Source organism: Panthera uncia, chromosome B4 (assembly GCF_023721935.1).
Source record: "Panthera uncia isolate 11264 chromosome B4, Puncia_PCG_1.0, whole genome shotgun sequence".
Taxonomy (NCBI): Eukaryota; Metazoa; Chordata; class Mammalia; order Carnivora; family Felidae; genus Panthera; species Panthera uncia.
This window is the reverse complement of record NC_064809.1, coordinates 12,369,543-12,384,006: the sequence shown is the minus strand read 5'-3', so window position 1 is coordinate 12,384,006 and position 14,464 is coordinate 12,369,543. Positions and strand designations below refer to the sequence as shown.

The following is a 14,464-nucleotide window of genomic DNA, read 5'->3' as shown; positions in this document are numbered from 1 at the left end:
AGCTTTACTTCTTTATAGCTTCCAAAAGGCGAAACTAGCAACCTCAGAGTGATCCATGTGCAAGGGCGCATGGGTGTTCAGATAACCAGCAATGGGTAAATCATAGCAACAGAGAACTTCTGTATCTTTCATCAGGTCAATGATTTCTCCATCTAGAATCATTCTTTATTCATGAACCTTTCTGTTGTAAGACTCCCATTGACCTCCCGAGGCCCTTCCCTGATTGAATTTCTTCCTTTCTTCCAGAGTCATTCTCTGTCACTTGAGGAGAGTAAGAGTGAATCCGTGAATCCCTCCCCATTCGAGGCTCTCTTGCTGGCCTCCCTCGTATGTGTCCCCCATGACAGGGAATGCCCAAGGGCACCTGTGGAGGGGGTAAGAAGCCCCTCGGCATCACAGAGACCTGGGGCTTCTTCTCCTGATGCCCCTGAGCTTCCCTCTGTGGTACTGTTACTTGGGTACCCTTGCCGCCGGGCACTTGGCCACTTCTTCTTGTGGTGGCCATGTTTGCCTGGTTCCGGGTAACAGCCCCACAGGCTCAGAACCCTTCCCGAAGGGTTTCCTTTAAAGAAACATGCCCTGGGAGCCTCTTTTCAAATGCATAAGACAGACAAATACAGAACTCCCTGGCCCAAGGAGCCTCGAGTGGGGCCTCTGAACCCCGGAATCTCCTTGACCTTGTTCCCACCCCCATGTGCAATGGCTCCAGAAGCATAATTTGCAGACTCAGGGGCTCAAGACACAGTTTGAAAATACTGCCTTTGTATGCTGAATTGCAGAGTGAGGTCTTTTCTTGAGCAAGAAGGAGGAGGTAGTTTCAATGGTCTCTTTCTTTCTAGTTCTACTGTGTGTTTCACTCCTGTTAAATCTACCCGAGATCTTGAGGACTTACCTTTTCCAGGCAGTGATAAGTGCTGTATGTGCGTGGTCATCTCGGTTAGTCTTTACAACAGATTAAGGAGGGCGGGTCATTTGCCCAAGGTCGCACAACTCATGAGTGGTTTAGAGCCCATCAAAGCCAGATCTGTTTTACTGTCTACTCACCATCCAGTTACTGCTAAAAAAAAAAAAAATCTGCATGGCCAGTCCAGGGCCAGCTCAGTTACTTTGTAAAACTTTTACTTGGTATAGTCCTCATAAGGCAGTTTTCAGAAAAAAGGCAGGAAACAGAGCCAGCCAGTGTTGGTGGTTTCAGATAAAGATAAGGGCCTCTTGAGCCATCCACTCTGTCTTATGTGGGTTTGGTATTTGGACTAATTATAATAAATAATAATAATTTAAGTGGCCCTAATGAGCCCTGTAATTCAGCACCAAAGCTGAGAGACCAGATCATCCAAACATGTTGTACTTTGTCTCCCAGAGTCCAACGTTCCTGTGATTTCTGCCATCCTTGGACACACTGAATCCTCAGACTTAATAAATCATCATTTCCTATCGAGGGGTTAGGCAGGGGTGAAAGGGAAAACAGTGAATTTTTCACTGGAGCTAGAAATCCTTTAATCTCATTGGGTCCAGGTTTCCCCAGGCCTGTTTTTTTAATTTATTTTTTACATTTATTTATTCTTGAGAGACAGAGACAGAGCGTGAGCCGGGAAGGGGCAGAGAGAAAGGGAGACACAGAATCCGAGGCAGGCTCCAGGCTCTGAGCTGTCAGCACAGAGCCTGACGCGGGGCTCAAACCCATGAACCGTGAGATCACGACCTGAGCCCAAGCCGGACGCTTAACCGACTGAGCCACCCAGGCGCCCCAGGCCTGTTTTTTTTTAAATCTGAAGTCTGACTTCTTCCCAACCTTTACTTCACATCGTTACTAATGCTTTAGATGATGGAGCAGAGGGAAGCCCATTAGGTGTCCGTCCCTGTGTCTTCCATTTTGATTGGTGACTGTCGCCACGAGAACCAGATTAAGATGCCGGGCGACTGAGCTGTGCTTCCTTGGATGGGTGTACCCTAGAGGTAGCTGAGTACTGACGAGCGCAGGGTAATTGACCTACAGAGGTAAGAAAACCTGAGCCGTATCAGAAGGGGAGACTGCGGTATTGTCCCAGCGATGTGTTGCGTGAGTGTAACAGCTTAATGTCTGACAACCATGAGGAAATGGGAGCCTTAGTAAGATTCAAGGCTCTTTGTTTGGGTTTCCGATTGAACTTGGAGTCGTGCAACTGAGCATGACGAAACCTGGGGAAGAGCTGCAAAAATTACTGAAAGTTTGGAAGGCAGGTTCTATAACTTGTAGGTGCTCACAGGTACGAGTTCTCTTTACCAGGCTGAACTGCACGTTAATTATAGCATCCAAGTTTATGGCTGATGACATTTATGTGTGTGTTTGTTCCAGCTCAGATGTATTAGCTACTGTGGAGGCATAAAGGTGGTACATTCCTGCCGTGAGAGATCGTCTCTATTTCAAGCTACGATGGGGTGGGGGAGAAAAGTAAAAAGCCCAAGTTGGAGTCAAAATGTACTTAGCCATAAGACTTTTCGAGTATTAGGGTTATGGGAATCTACCTGCATGGTAACTGAGGGGTAACCGAGGGGGTAAAAATGGGGTTTCTTGCTGAAAGACTAAGTAAGAAGAAAGTAGAATAGTCTCTTTAGAGGGATGATGTGAGTCTAGCAGAGCTTTGTGACACAAAGGCATGAAAGACCTTTCTAGACTCAGGATTCTGAGACGCTTTCTTTACCCTTGGAAGAGAACAGTTGAGTCTAGCGATAGCAGTTGCGTTGTTCTCACATCTGTCATCTGATCGCTGAATTATCCCAAAATGTTCCGTATGGAAATACAATCCCTACCCACCTCTCCCCAGAAAATCCCGCTGGAACTTTTACTGGGATTGCAAAGATTGTCTTGTTTAATTCCTGGAGCACTGACATCTGTACATCAGGCTTCCAATCCATGACCATGGTAGACCTCTTCATCGTTCCTCCGCAGGGTAGAGTTTCGCTGTAGAGATCTCGCACATCTTTCACTAGACTTACCCCTAGGTATTCGGCGTTGTTTGATGCTCTCGCAAATGGCGGCGTCATCCAAGCCCCTGGAGCGCGTACCTGATAACACCTGTCCGTCTCTGTGGGCATGAGAAGCAAAGTAATCATGAGCTTCTCCGTTCCCAGGGCGTCGGTGGGCCTTGTTGGAACCCACCAAGGTAGAAATGCAGAATAGCTTCACTGCTGGAAACCCGCTTCAGAATGCAAAGACTGTGGCCCGGAAAGTGTTTTTTTGGTCCAACCTACATTCCTCCGGTTGGCATGCTAGCTTATTTTCCTTTCGAGTTTGGTTCACAGTTTGCCTTCCACCAAGATTTCATATCTAGCTGTCTGCAGCTTGAATCGTCACGCAGATACTTCCACCCTGCGTGGTAAAATACGTATAACTTTCATCAGGAGGGATGTGCTCGTGATCCAGTGTTATGTTAAAAAAATATATAATGAAAATCAAATTTTATTCCTAAAATCTATGCACTGAGATAAAAAGGTCAAAAGAAAAAAAGCGTAACGGTGGTTATCTCTGGGGGACTTACTTACAGACTACTTTTGTACGTGTCTCGATTTTCAAGTTTTTTATGACCAACATGCAACCTCTTTGAACTTTTTAAAGGGAAAAAAGGAAATTAAAGGTGTGTATTCAAATGACTGGCTTGGACTGAACGTCCCCCTTCACTGTGTAAAGGCTATCAGAACACGCTAGTGAATTAAGACAGGTATATACCACGTATCTTGAGATAATCAAGAAAGAGAAACTTCTTTTTCAGGGGTGTAAATTTCCCTGCCAGTCCTCTGGGCAGCTGTAAACTCCACTGAGGGCCAAGAATTGGCTCCTCGCACCTGGGACTCGGCAACACCTGTTTTATGTCCCCCTCCCATGATTCCTGGGCGAGACCCGCCTCCCCAGTATGGGCTCCAGGGAGGTTCTCCGCGGTCCAGATGTGTCTCCCCCTTCCGCTACTCTACTAACCCCGCTGTTTATTGACAGGTTCTCAGGAATCCGATAGCTCTCAGTCGGCCAAGAAAGACATGCTGGCTGCCTTGAAGTCCAGGCAGGAAGCTCTGGAAGAAACTCTCCGCCAGCGGCTGGAGGAACTGAAAAAGCTCTGCCTTCGAGAAGCTGTAAGCAGTTCACGTTTTGTGCGTGTGTGTCCTCCTCTGTCCTCACAGAGTTAGAAAAAGCAAAGCTGGGGATCACACGGACAGCATAAGAGGGAGGCGGGACCTCTCCTGGACCCCAGATGGGGGACACTCACAGCCCCGCCAGTGCTCTGTGACGAACAGGAGTGGGCCTTAATGAACCACTAGGACAGCAATTAAAGTGGCTCTGCCCGAATCCTAAAGGGGACCCCACTGGAACCCAAATGACCGTAATGGCAGTCCCGTGTAAGTACTCGCTGCACCATAGTGTATAAGGCGTCTCCTCCTGTGATACCCCCTCAATGGAGAGACTGGCTTGCCACCATGTAACTAAAATTTTTGTGCCTGAGTTTATGGCCATGGTGGCGCTTGTTTGTCTTGATTATATTTCACATTTATCTTGGGAAATCCTATTGAGAGACCTCGGTGGAGATCAGCAAGGAAACCAAGGTTTCACTTGATATACGATCCCCTTTAAAACTCATGATCTGGTGTTTCTTTCACTTTTTCTTTAAATGAAGTCTTAGCCTGGTGAGATTTTTAAATTGTACAGAAAGCAATGCTTCCTCAAGCCTCTATACACCAGGCTCGAGTTTCCTTGGGATTTTGGCCCTGTGCCCACCCCCCCCCCCCCCGCCACTGTCTGTATTTGTTTAACATTTATTTATTTTTGAGAGAGAGAGACCACGGGTCGGGGAGGGGGCAGAGAGAGGGAGACCCAGGATTCGAAGCAGGCTCCGGGCTTCGAGCTGTCAGCACAGAGCCTGACACAGAGCTCGAATCCACGAACCGTGAGATCGTGACCTGAGCCGAAGTCGAACGCTTACCCAACTGAGCCACCTGGGCACCCCAGAAAAGTTGGTTGTTTAATTCATTACTGGGCGGGGGGGGGGGGGGCGTACGCACACACATGGATGCGGGCACCCTGGGGAGGGCGACCGTGCTCAGCTTAACCTTATACAAAGAGCTCTGTTGGTGAAACAGTTCGGAATGGGAAGCAAAAGAGGTTCCTGAGCTGACGAGTGTCCTCCCCTCCCCTCCCAGCCCCAGTGCCTTGTCGCAGGAAGAGTGAAACAAGGGGCTATAGAATGAGATCGCATTACTTTTCATCTTGGCTTAATTGCGCTCTGGCTTGATTTAAACCCGAGCCTGCTCGAAGCCGACCCACATGAGCACAAATCCACTGCAAAGCTTTGGAAAGCAGCCGGCCCGGCCAGGGGATCTGCTCCCTGATAGTCTTAGCATTAGCAACCTTTTTATAGAGACTGTGCTGAAAGCAATGAAAAAATATGGGCTTGGGTGTCTGTCTGCATTTAATAATTTGTAAAGCCTTGTTTTGTTTTTAGTAAAGGAAACGTCCCTAAACCCAGCGGGGAATCAGCATCCGAAAATTGGAGAAGCCTGTCAGGGCAAGGTTAGCATGCATTATAAAGGTCTCCCTGTCTCTCTTAAAATAAAAGCAAAATAAGGGAAACCGAGCTCCCGCTTCTTAGAGTGTCGACACCAGCAAACAAGTTGGGTGGAAGAAATAACCTCTCAGGAAACAGATTGCTTCTGTGCTTGCTCAGCCAGTCTCCCGACTCCCCCGCAGCGAAGGGGCGGGAGAACTTTCTCAGTAACTGCCCCGCTCTTTGTCTGTGTCACACACACCACACACCCTCAGCTCCATCTCGAGGAGCCCCGTTTGTCCGCTGGGGCGCCAGGCGGCCCGAATGCCGTGCGGTGCGGCAGGATGTAAGCAACGTAAGAGCAGAAGGAACCAGGCCGACCCCTCCACGAGAGCTCAGCTCGTTAAAGCGCCCCTGCCCCGTGCGGGTCTGGTTCCATGTGAAATCAGACGAGTCATGGAGAATGAAGGGTTTGACTCAAACGCCTTCAAGGGGATGGTGGGAAATCAGTAGCCTCATTTTTGAATCCAGTTTGGTGCAAAACCACAGACACTTCGGGGTTCTAAGTCAAATGGCCAGGTTAAATCACGTTCCCCTCCTTTTTCTAAGTTTTGAGGTAAAAAAACGAAAGTCCAAAGAATATAAAACCCCCAGTGTATTGTGTTATTTATAGACAGGCTTTTAGGGAAGCAGATAAAAATGTTGCAGAATAAACACAAAACTACTTTGGAGACATTTGAACTACGTTCCCTGTTTTAGAAAACAGGGAAGAAAATCACAGAGCATTTCATACTCAGTAGTTGGCCATTATGTTGTGAAACGCGTACAGTGAGGAGTTAAAAGTCCAAGAGTTCATTTCCTGGTCACCTGAACACAGAAGGAAAGAGACCCAGGAGAGGGGGCTGCCTGTGCTTATACATTCACACACACACACACACCCTAGTCGCACACACACCCCAGTGCATCCACATCCACAGCCTAGTGCACACACACACCAGTACACACACACCCAGTGCACACACATACACTCCAAAGTATGCACACACACATATAGCGGTGGGGAAAGGCCAGATCAGTCCTCCTATAGAAAGTGGGTCCAGACGCCTGGGTGGCTCAGTCGATTGAGCATCCGACTTTGGCTCAGGTCATGATCTCGCGGTCCGTGAGTTCGAGCCCCGCGTCGGGCTCTGGGCTGACAGCTCAGAGCCTGGAGCCTGTTTCAGATTCTGTGTCTCCCTCTCTCTCTGCCCGTCCCCTGCTCATGGTCCCTCTCTCAAAAGAAACATTATTTAAAAATTAAAAAAAAAAAAAGGTGGGTCAACACCTGGGGTCCCACGTCTGGGGCTGTCCCACCCGCTGGCCACTCGTACTGGGCTGCTTGCACAAAAGCTCTTTGTGCAGACGGACCGCCGAGCTCTTCTTATCAGAGCGGCCCCTGGAGTCTCTGTGCCCTGTAGACATGGACAGACGACTGGCAACCCGGGGCTGGGCTCTGCCTGGAAGCGGACCCTGTGCAGTGGAGATGCACAGTGGCCGTCCCACGTTCCCCTGGTCCCTGGAAGTGACCCCGTGCTGTTGATACCCTGGCACTACCAGTGGAGTAGCCACTGACTCAAATCTGATCTTTATTCCCAGACGTCATCCCTACAATGGAGCCTAGTTCTAATCCTGAATCATCCACAGACCTCAGCGTCAGCCAGGATCACTGTCACTGTGGTGACCTGTCAACTAAATTCAGTGTCCTCATACTCACACAATTAGATTTCTAGAGCTGAGAACACACAACAGATCTTTTTTAATGCCCTTGACAGTAACATAGATTAAAGTTTCAGTTTCTATTGAAACTCTAGAAATCCGTTTCTATTGATTTTTTGGTTTTGGTTTGTTTGGGTTTGTTTTGGGGTTTTTTGTTTTTCGGTTTTTTTTTTTTAGAGAAAGTGCGAGCGGGGGAGGGCCAGAGGTGGGGGGTGGCGGGGAGAGAGAGAATCCCAATGCAGAGCCTGAAGCTGGTCTTGAGCCCATGGCGCTGGGATCATGACCTGAGCCAAAATCAAGAGTTGGATGCTCAACCGACTGAGCCGCCCAGGCGCCCCAAAGCACATCGGTTCTGTAAAGAAAGGACTGTTCTTACGCTTTTTCTGAGACATGAAATTGCGTTTCAGGAGCTCTTAGGTGCGTCACTAAAGGCGACTGTTTCGAATCTGTGCACCACAGTGTGCGTGTGTGTGCACACGTGCATCCTGGAACTCAAGCACGTGCCTTCCTCTGATTTCTCTTCTCTCTCCTGCTCTTGCACGTACGCAGGAGTTGACAGGCAAACTGCCCATTGAGTATCCCTTGGACCCGGGGGAGGAACCACCCATCGTTCGCAGAAGAATCGGGACGGCCTTCAAACTGGATGAACAGAAAATCCTGCCCAAAGGAGAGGTGTGTCCTTTATGTTGTTGGATTCTGCTACGTCAGCCATATTTGTCCCCCGTGTTAGGGCTTCCAGACTTTCTGTCACCGTTTCTTCATTCTCCCTGATGCCAGATGCCTTTTCCCTTTTGCTCCGGGGTGTCTCACCTTTTAAGCTAGCTGGTTAGTCAGTGAGGGGCTCCCCTCCCTAGGATTAGTTACCTTGCTCCTCTGTGAACGGGGAGCCAAGTGCGTGGCTGCCTGCTGCGTAAACAGGGAAGCCAGGTGTGCTCCCAGGGGAGACAGAGGCAGGACGGAGCTGGGGACGGGAGAGCTCTTCCTTCCTAGAATAACTCTGTGCATGTTCGTGCCAACTTGGGGGTACTTCCTTTTACTGATTCTGGGCTGATCTATGCAGGGACAGGTAAGGAAGACAGGGCACCACGCGGACTTCTCAGTAAGCATTTTGATTTCTGTGGAAGTTGTGTGTGGAACATGATAGGCCTGTCACAAGTGGCTACGTTAAGCTTGGGAGAACATCCCAGCAGCACACACGTGGGCCTGTCTTTTTAAGGACTTCCCGACCCTTTGTTACTGGGAGCCCAGCACAGTGTGGAAGAAAACCAGCAGAGAAGCAAACGGGTGCAGGCACCCCATTGTCGGAGGGAAAGACAGTAGGGTCTGCCCTTGGTGGCCTTAACTTCACCTTGCTGCAAAAAGTGCTACCAGACTTTCAGCAAGATGCTGGGCCCTCCTAATGTCACTCGTCTGCTTTTAGGGGACCCACTGAAGCTTTGCTTTTTCATCCTCTTTGGCACTAAACGTTGGTGGGGGGCTGGGGCTGGAGAGGTCAGGACTGGGGAGGGGGGCGGGGGGAGGGTCTTGGGTCTCCCTCCGGTTAATAAGCTATCCAGCCTCAGACCAAGAGAGATTCAAGGCCAGGCAAACCTTTAGGCCTCAAGGCCATGTCCAGGAAATGTCTTCCCAGATTTATTCTGAATGAAGCTACTGATGAAAATGCTCTTGAACAGAGGGCTTAAAAGAACAGGCATCAAATCCAATGGAGGAGGGAATGCCACATATGTGTTTAAATGCACAGACTCTAAAAAATGATTGGGGGGAGCTCACATTCTTGTGTCACACCCGCGGTGGGTGAGTGTGAGGGTGAATCCCAAGGGGACGCGAGTGCCCTGCAGCCGCCAGCAGGGGATCAGTCTGAGATTGGCACTGGCGGGTCCCCGGGGGGACTGGTGGACACATCAGAAGCTTCATCCACATCACAAGCTGCTCTTCCAGAAGATGAACTTCCCAATCCTTACATCTCTGAGCCTGAGAAACACTTAACTTGCTACTTAACCCCTGCTTAATCGTGCTCAGCGACCAAGAGTTGCTGAGCAGAGAGGAAACAGTGGAGGTGCATGGCTGTGGGTGGGCCCTGGATTTTATCGGGGTCAGGACGGGGGTGAGGGTGGGTGGGATTCAGGAGACCACCTGGTTGGGCATTTTTCAAATCCGGCTGTCGACAGGATTGCCTGAGGAACTGCCATGCCCTTAGGCCGGACAGACGCCTGGCACTAAACTTACAAGAGCAGACCCCACCTTAGCGAGTGCACCGTTCTTCCCGCAGCCCCGAGGGCCTTCTCACCAGTGGCTCCCTCACACTGTCCAGGAAGAGAGGACTGTCCTTTCCTGAGAAGCTCATGTGCAGCCCTGTCTTCCTTACCTGTCCCTGCATAGATCAGTCCAGAATCAGTGAAAGAAAGTACCCCCAAGTTGGCACGAACATGCACAGAGCTATTCTAGGAAGCGAAGAGCTCTCCCACCCCCAGCTCCGTCCTGCCTCTGTCTCTCCTGGGAACATATTTGGCTTCCCTGTTCACGCAGCAGGCAGCCACGCACTTGGCTCCCCGTTCACACAGCAGGCTGCCATCTGGACAGGCAGCGCCGCGGCTCTGTGCTCGTCTCTGCTGAAGGGGCGAGAGTGCGTCCTGGGCTCCCACACTGGGGCGGGTCTGGGGCCAGGGCTCTCCTAACCACCCGGGAGCAGCTGCTAGCAGGAGTTACCCCTCCTAGCAGGAGTTACCCGCACAGAACAGCCTTTGTCCTCGGTGACTTGTTTGTTTCAAGACCCCGGGCGGGAATCCATTTCCATATTCTTCTCCCTCCGGGGAACAAGTGCAGCCAGCCCTGGAAGGAACCGGAAGGAGTTTATCAATCTCCTGAACAGCTCTGTGTAATCTTCACCTCCTCCTCCCTCCTGGGCCCCACTCCCCTCAACAGGAAATGAATCCGGCTAAGAGTTCTGTGTTGGATGGAGGCTGTCGGCCCGGTGCGTGCCTCCCACAGGCGAGCCTTTTTTATCCGGCCCTGAGCTGGAGAGATCTGTCCATCCCGACAGACGTGGTGATGGGTTCCCACGTGATTAGGTCGCTTCCTGTCACGTTTTTGCAAGGGTGGGGATCGCCTGGGGCCTCCCTGGGCCTCGCGGGCAGGTACTTGAACACCCCTCTGCTCGAGCAGCGGAGAGGCGGCGGGGAGCACGCCATCCCCGTTCAGCTGCTGCGTCCGCCAGGCTGTTTTCTGGCAGCCACAGCCGGCAGGCCAGAGGGAGGTGCCCCAGGGGAGGAAGGAGAGCGCCCCGAAGCAGGGCTGCTGCGCCCCCCTGTCCGCGCCTCCCAGCCCAGAGCTGCTGAGAACAAGCAGGTGTGGGCACGGCCGGAGCTGGCACGAAGGGCTTCCGAGAGAGATCCCGGTGAGCGGGGTACGTCCCAGCACAGAGGGCTCAAAATACGAGAGACAGAGGGCACGAGTGCGAGGATGGGGAGTCACACACATGTGAGCTCCTGTTGGTGAACCCACTGCACCCCCAGCCCGGGATGGTGAGAAGCGCCAACCAGACTCCGAATTTCCACGAGGGCTTGGTGTCCGCGAACCTTGCAGTGGGGATGGTGGTAACCAAGGCAGGTGGCCCCCCGCCTGCGGCCGGGGAATCTGCTTCTCAATGATGCCACCAGTATAGAGACCGACACTTGTCTCCTAAATGTAACGGGAGCCAAGAATCTCGAAAGTGGGGGTGCCCCGGGCACTAGCTGCCAGAGGTTTTAGGAGAAGGGCCATTGCAGGGTCAGGCGAGGTTGGGGCTAGGCCCTGGGCCTTGCTGATTTCCTAGGATGCGTGTCTCCCAAAGAGTAGGGCTCGCTGGCCCTGGGGCAGGGGTGGGGAGGCGGGGTCCCCCTGCCCCGCGTCCCACTGAGTGTAAGCCCGTGTCTCCCTCCCACAGGAGGCCGAGCTGGAACGCCTGGAACGGGAATTTGCCATTCAATCCCAGATTACAGAGGCCGCCCGCCGCCTCGCCAGTGACCCCAACGTCAGCAAAAAACTGAAGAAACAAAGGAAAACCTCTTATCTGAACGCACTGAGGAAGCTGCAGGAGATCGAGAATGCCATCAACGAGAACCGCATCAAGTCTGGGAAGAAACCCACGCAGAGGGCTTCGCTGATCATCGCCGGTCAGTGCTAACTAAGCCCGCTCCCCACAGGGGCCCCTGGCACCAGCACCAGCCCCGAGAGCGGGTCCACAGCTGGCTCCCTGCATGACCTGCGCAAGCTGTTTAACCCCCCGTGCCTTATTTTTGGTCCATAAAGTGAAGCTCATAAGGCCCGGTAACCAGATAGGAAAAACACAGCGTGTTCAGGTCCACACAAGAGGATCCCACAAACCGAGCCGTCCGGATCCCTGTCCGCTGTGCCCTGGGAGAGCCAGCGGCCGTGAGCTACATGCTCTCATCGGCCCTCACCGGGAGCTAGGCTCAGCTAACCGTGCCTGCCCAGGTTCTGATGTCCTCGGGCACCTGATCACCCTGCCCGTGTCTGGAAGGAAAGAGGGTGGCTGGGGTCCGCTGCGAGCCAGCACCCCCGCCGAGCCTGTGTCCTCCACAGACGGGCTGTCTCCAAGGGCCCCCCTGTCCCAAAGCCGAACCCCGGGAGGACTGGGCCACCCCACTCTGATTGTCTAGAGTCCTGAGGTCACGACTCCTGGTCAGGAGGGTTTAGAAGCTTGGGTGATTACATTTGGCAAATGCTAGAAAGAACCCCCCCCCCCCCCCGAATCCACCCACGGCCGTCGAGTCCCCCAAACTGTTTTAATCCTTCTTTCCTATGTCAGCAAACTCTTTGAAACCTACATCAGATACTCCTTCATGGTTTACGCATGTTGAAAACACTTCTTCGGGAAGATAGAAAGTGGGATAGAGGTGACCAGGGGCTGGAGGAGGAGGCGGAATGGGGAGTTAGTGTTTCATGGGTACAAGTTTTGTTAGGAAAAATGAAAAAGTTCAAGGGATGTTGATGGTTGCACAGTAGTGTAAGTATACTTAACGGCACTGACCTGTTCAGCTAAAAACGGTTAAAACAGTACATTTTACGGCGTGTATGTTTTACCACAATTACATACGTATAAATCATATGTACTTATAACATACGTAGAGCACAATTGTGTAACCTTAAAATGTGGGCAAACAAGGGGAGCAAGGCTCTACCAGGGCCTCTGCCCCCCAGTTGCCCCCATCCCACCAAACAATACAGATAAAATAACTTGGTAGTTTAGAAAAACAAGAGACCGTAAAAAAAAAAAAAAAATCCTTTCTTCTAGGAAATTTGGAATAACCATCTTTCCCCATCCTGCCCTGTTGGCCTTGGCCAAGACTTTGTCACTTGCTTGCCCACGTCTTAACAGAGCTGCAGTCAGCCAGCCTTTCTCCGTCTGAGGCCTCTGTGAGACCTCCTTGGGGAGGCCCAGCTCTGCGGAAACCTCCAGCATGGTCACCAGAGCCAAGTTTGGGAGGGGTACCACAGGGACAGACCTGTCACTGGTCGGCCCCAGAAGATCCTGGTTTCTGCATGACCTGCGCAAGCTGTTTAACCACAGCGGTTCTGTGAGCGCTGACAACAGAATTCACATTTAAACAAGTATCTGTCCCAGCGGCACATGGTCCCATGCAAATTTGCAGCCATTGTTTTTAAGTGCTCAAGAATATACTTTATTTTGCCACCGCCTCAGAATGTTTCTGCCACACTTGAATTAGAGGAATAATTACAGTTCTTCTTAGTTCCTTAGTCTGGTGTTTTATTTCTTTTCTTTCTGTTTTTTTTTTTTTTTTTTTAACTTTTTCCGAGGGAAAGAGAGGCAGAGCATGGGTGGGGGGGGGGGGGCAGGGAAAGAGGGAGACACAGAATCGGAAGCAGGCTCAGGCTCTGAGCTGTCAGCACAGAGCTTGACCCGGGGCTCAAACCCACGAACCGTGAGATCATGACCTGAGCCAAACTCGGACGTTTAATTGACTGAGCCACACAGGCACCCCTGGTGTTTTATTTCAAGAGCTAAAACACTAAACTTGGAACTTCAGACTGAGACCTTTGCTCGTTTTGAACAGAGCAACTCCAGACAAACCACTCCCCCTCGGTGGCCTCAGTTTCCCCAGATGTTAAGAGGGGAGGACTATTTTACTGGCTCCCTCTTGGGCACGTTCTCATGGTTAACTAGCACCTATAAAAATAAGCTTTGGAGAGATTACAAGCCATAGTTAGCAGCCTGCGTTCACCACTAACGACTTAAGAAGTTTACAGAGAAGACATTTATTGCCACAAGACCAAAGCCAAGTCCTTACCTAGTTTCGCGTGTACCAAATACATAGCAGTTCACTGCCTTTGGTTGGGTTGGAATGCACCCTGAGATCGGGCCGGGACAACGATGTGGCTTAACCAGGCCGGGCAGCCTTTATCCTGGATATTAGGCTGCTCGGCACGGCAGGGTCCAGTGAAACGAGTGCAGATGCGCAAAGACTGGCACATCGCGGTGTCAGGAGCGAGGGATGAGCTAATGACCCACCCCAGGGACTGTCAAAGGAAATGCCAAACAGCATTTTGATTGTACTCCGTGTGTTCTCTCTGATTAGAAAGAGGAGGATGTGGCACGGTCCCAAACATATGATTTTTACAAGGAGGTCTTTGTCTAAGGGATGGGCTGAACTCATAGACTCTTGCTCTCTCTCTTCTCAGATGGAAATATTGCCAGTGAAGACAGCTCCCTCTCGGATGCCCTTGTGCTAGAGGATGGTAGGTTGTCCGTTTCCTGCTTCAGAACTCGGACACAGATTAACGGGGATTAGGCTGTATGCAGTCTGGCACAGCCCAGTGGGAAGACCAGAGCCAGGCTGAGGTGACAGCAGGGTGCCCCGCCAGTCCCTGGTTCGCAGCACTCACCCATTTGGGGGTAGGTGGGCGCCGCGTCAGCTCGGGTCTGTAGGAACTTCGGTATTTCCCATGGCCCAGAGGTAGGAGGTGAGGTCCATGAACGGTGTTCTCTGTTTTATAGTTGACAAAACTGCGTTTAAAAAAAATCTTTTTTAGTGTCTATTTTTGAGAGCGAGGTAGGGAAGCGCAGAGAGACGGAGACAGCATCCGAAGCGGGCTCCACGCTGACAGCAGAGAGCCTGATACGGGGCTGGAACTCACAGAACCGTGAGATGATGACTGAGCCGAAGTTGAATGCTTGACCA

The 14,464-nt window shown here is 51.4% G+C and overlaps 1 protein-coding gene across 1 annotated transcript in view; it reads left to right on the top strand.

Annotated features, from left to right (window-relative positions):
- The window catches only part of FRMD4A (FERM domain containing 4A), a 168,522-nt gene that overhangs the window by 129,020 nt on the left and 25,038 nt on the right, over positions 1-14,464 (top strand). The window contains exons 14-17 of the mRNA XM_049624448.1: positions 3,971-4,104; positions 7,815-7,937; positions 11,188-11,416; positions 13,965-14,021. Of these exons, the coding sequence (XP_049480405.1) occupies positions 3,971-4,104; positions 7,815-7,937; positions 11,188-11,416; positions 13,965-14,021 (543 nt within the window). The remainder of the gene's footprint in view (positions 1-3,970; positions 4,105-7,814; positions 7,938-11,187; positions 11,417-13,964; positions 14,022-14,464) is intronic.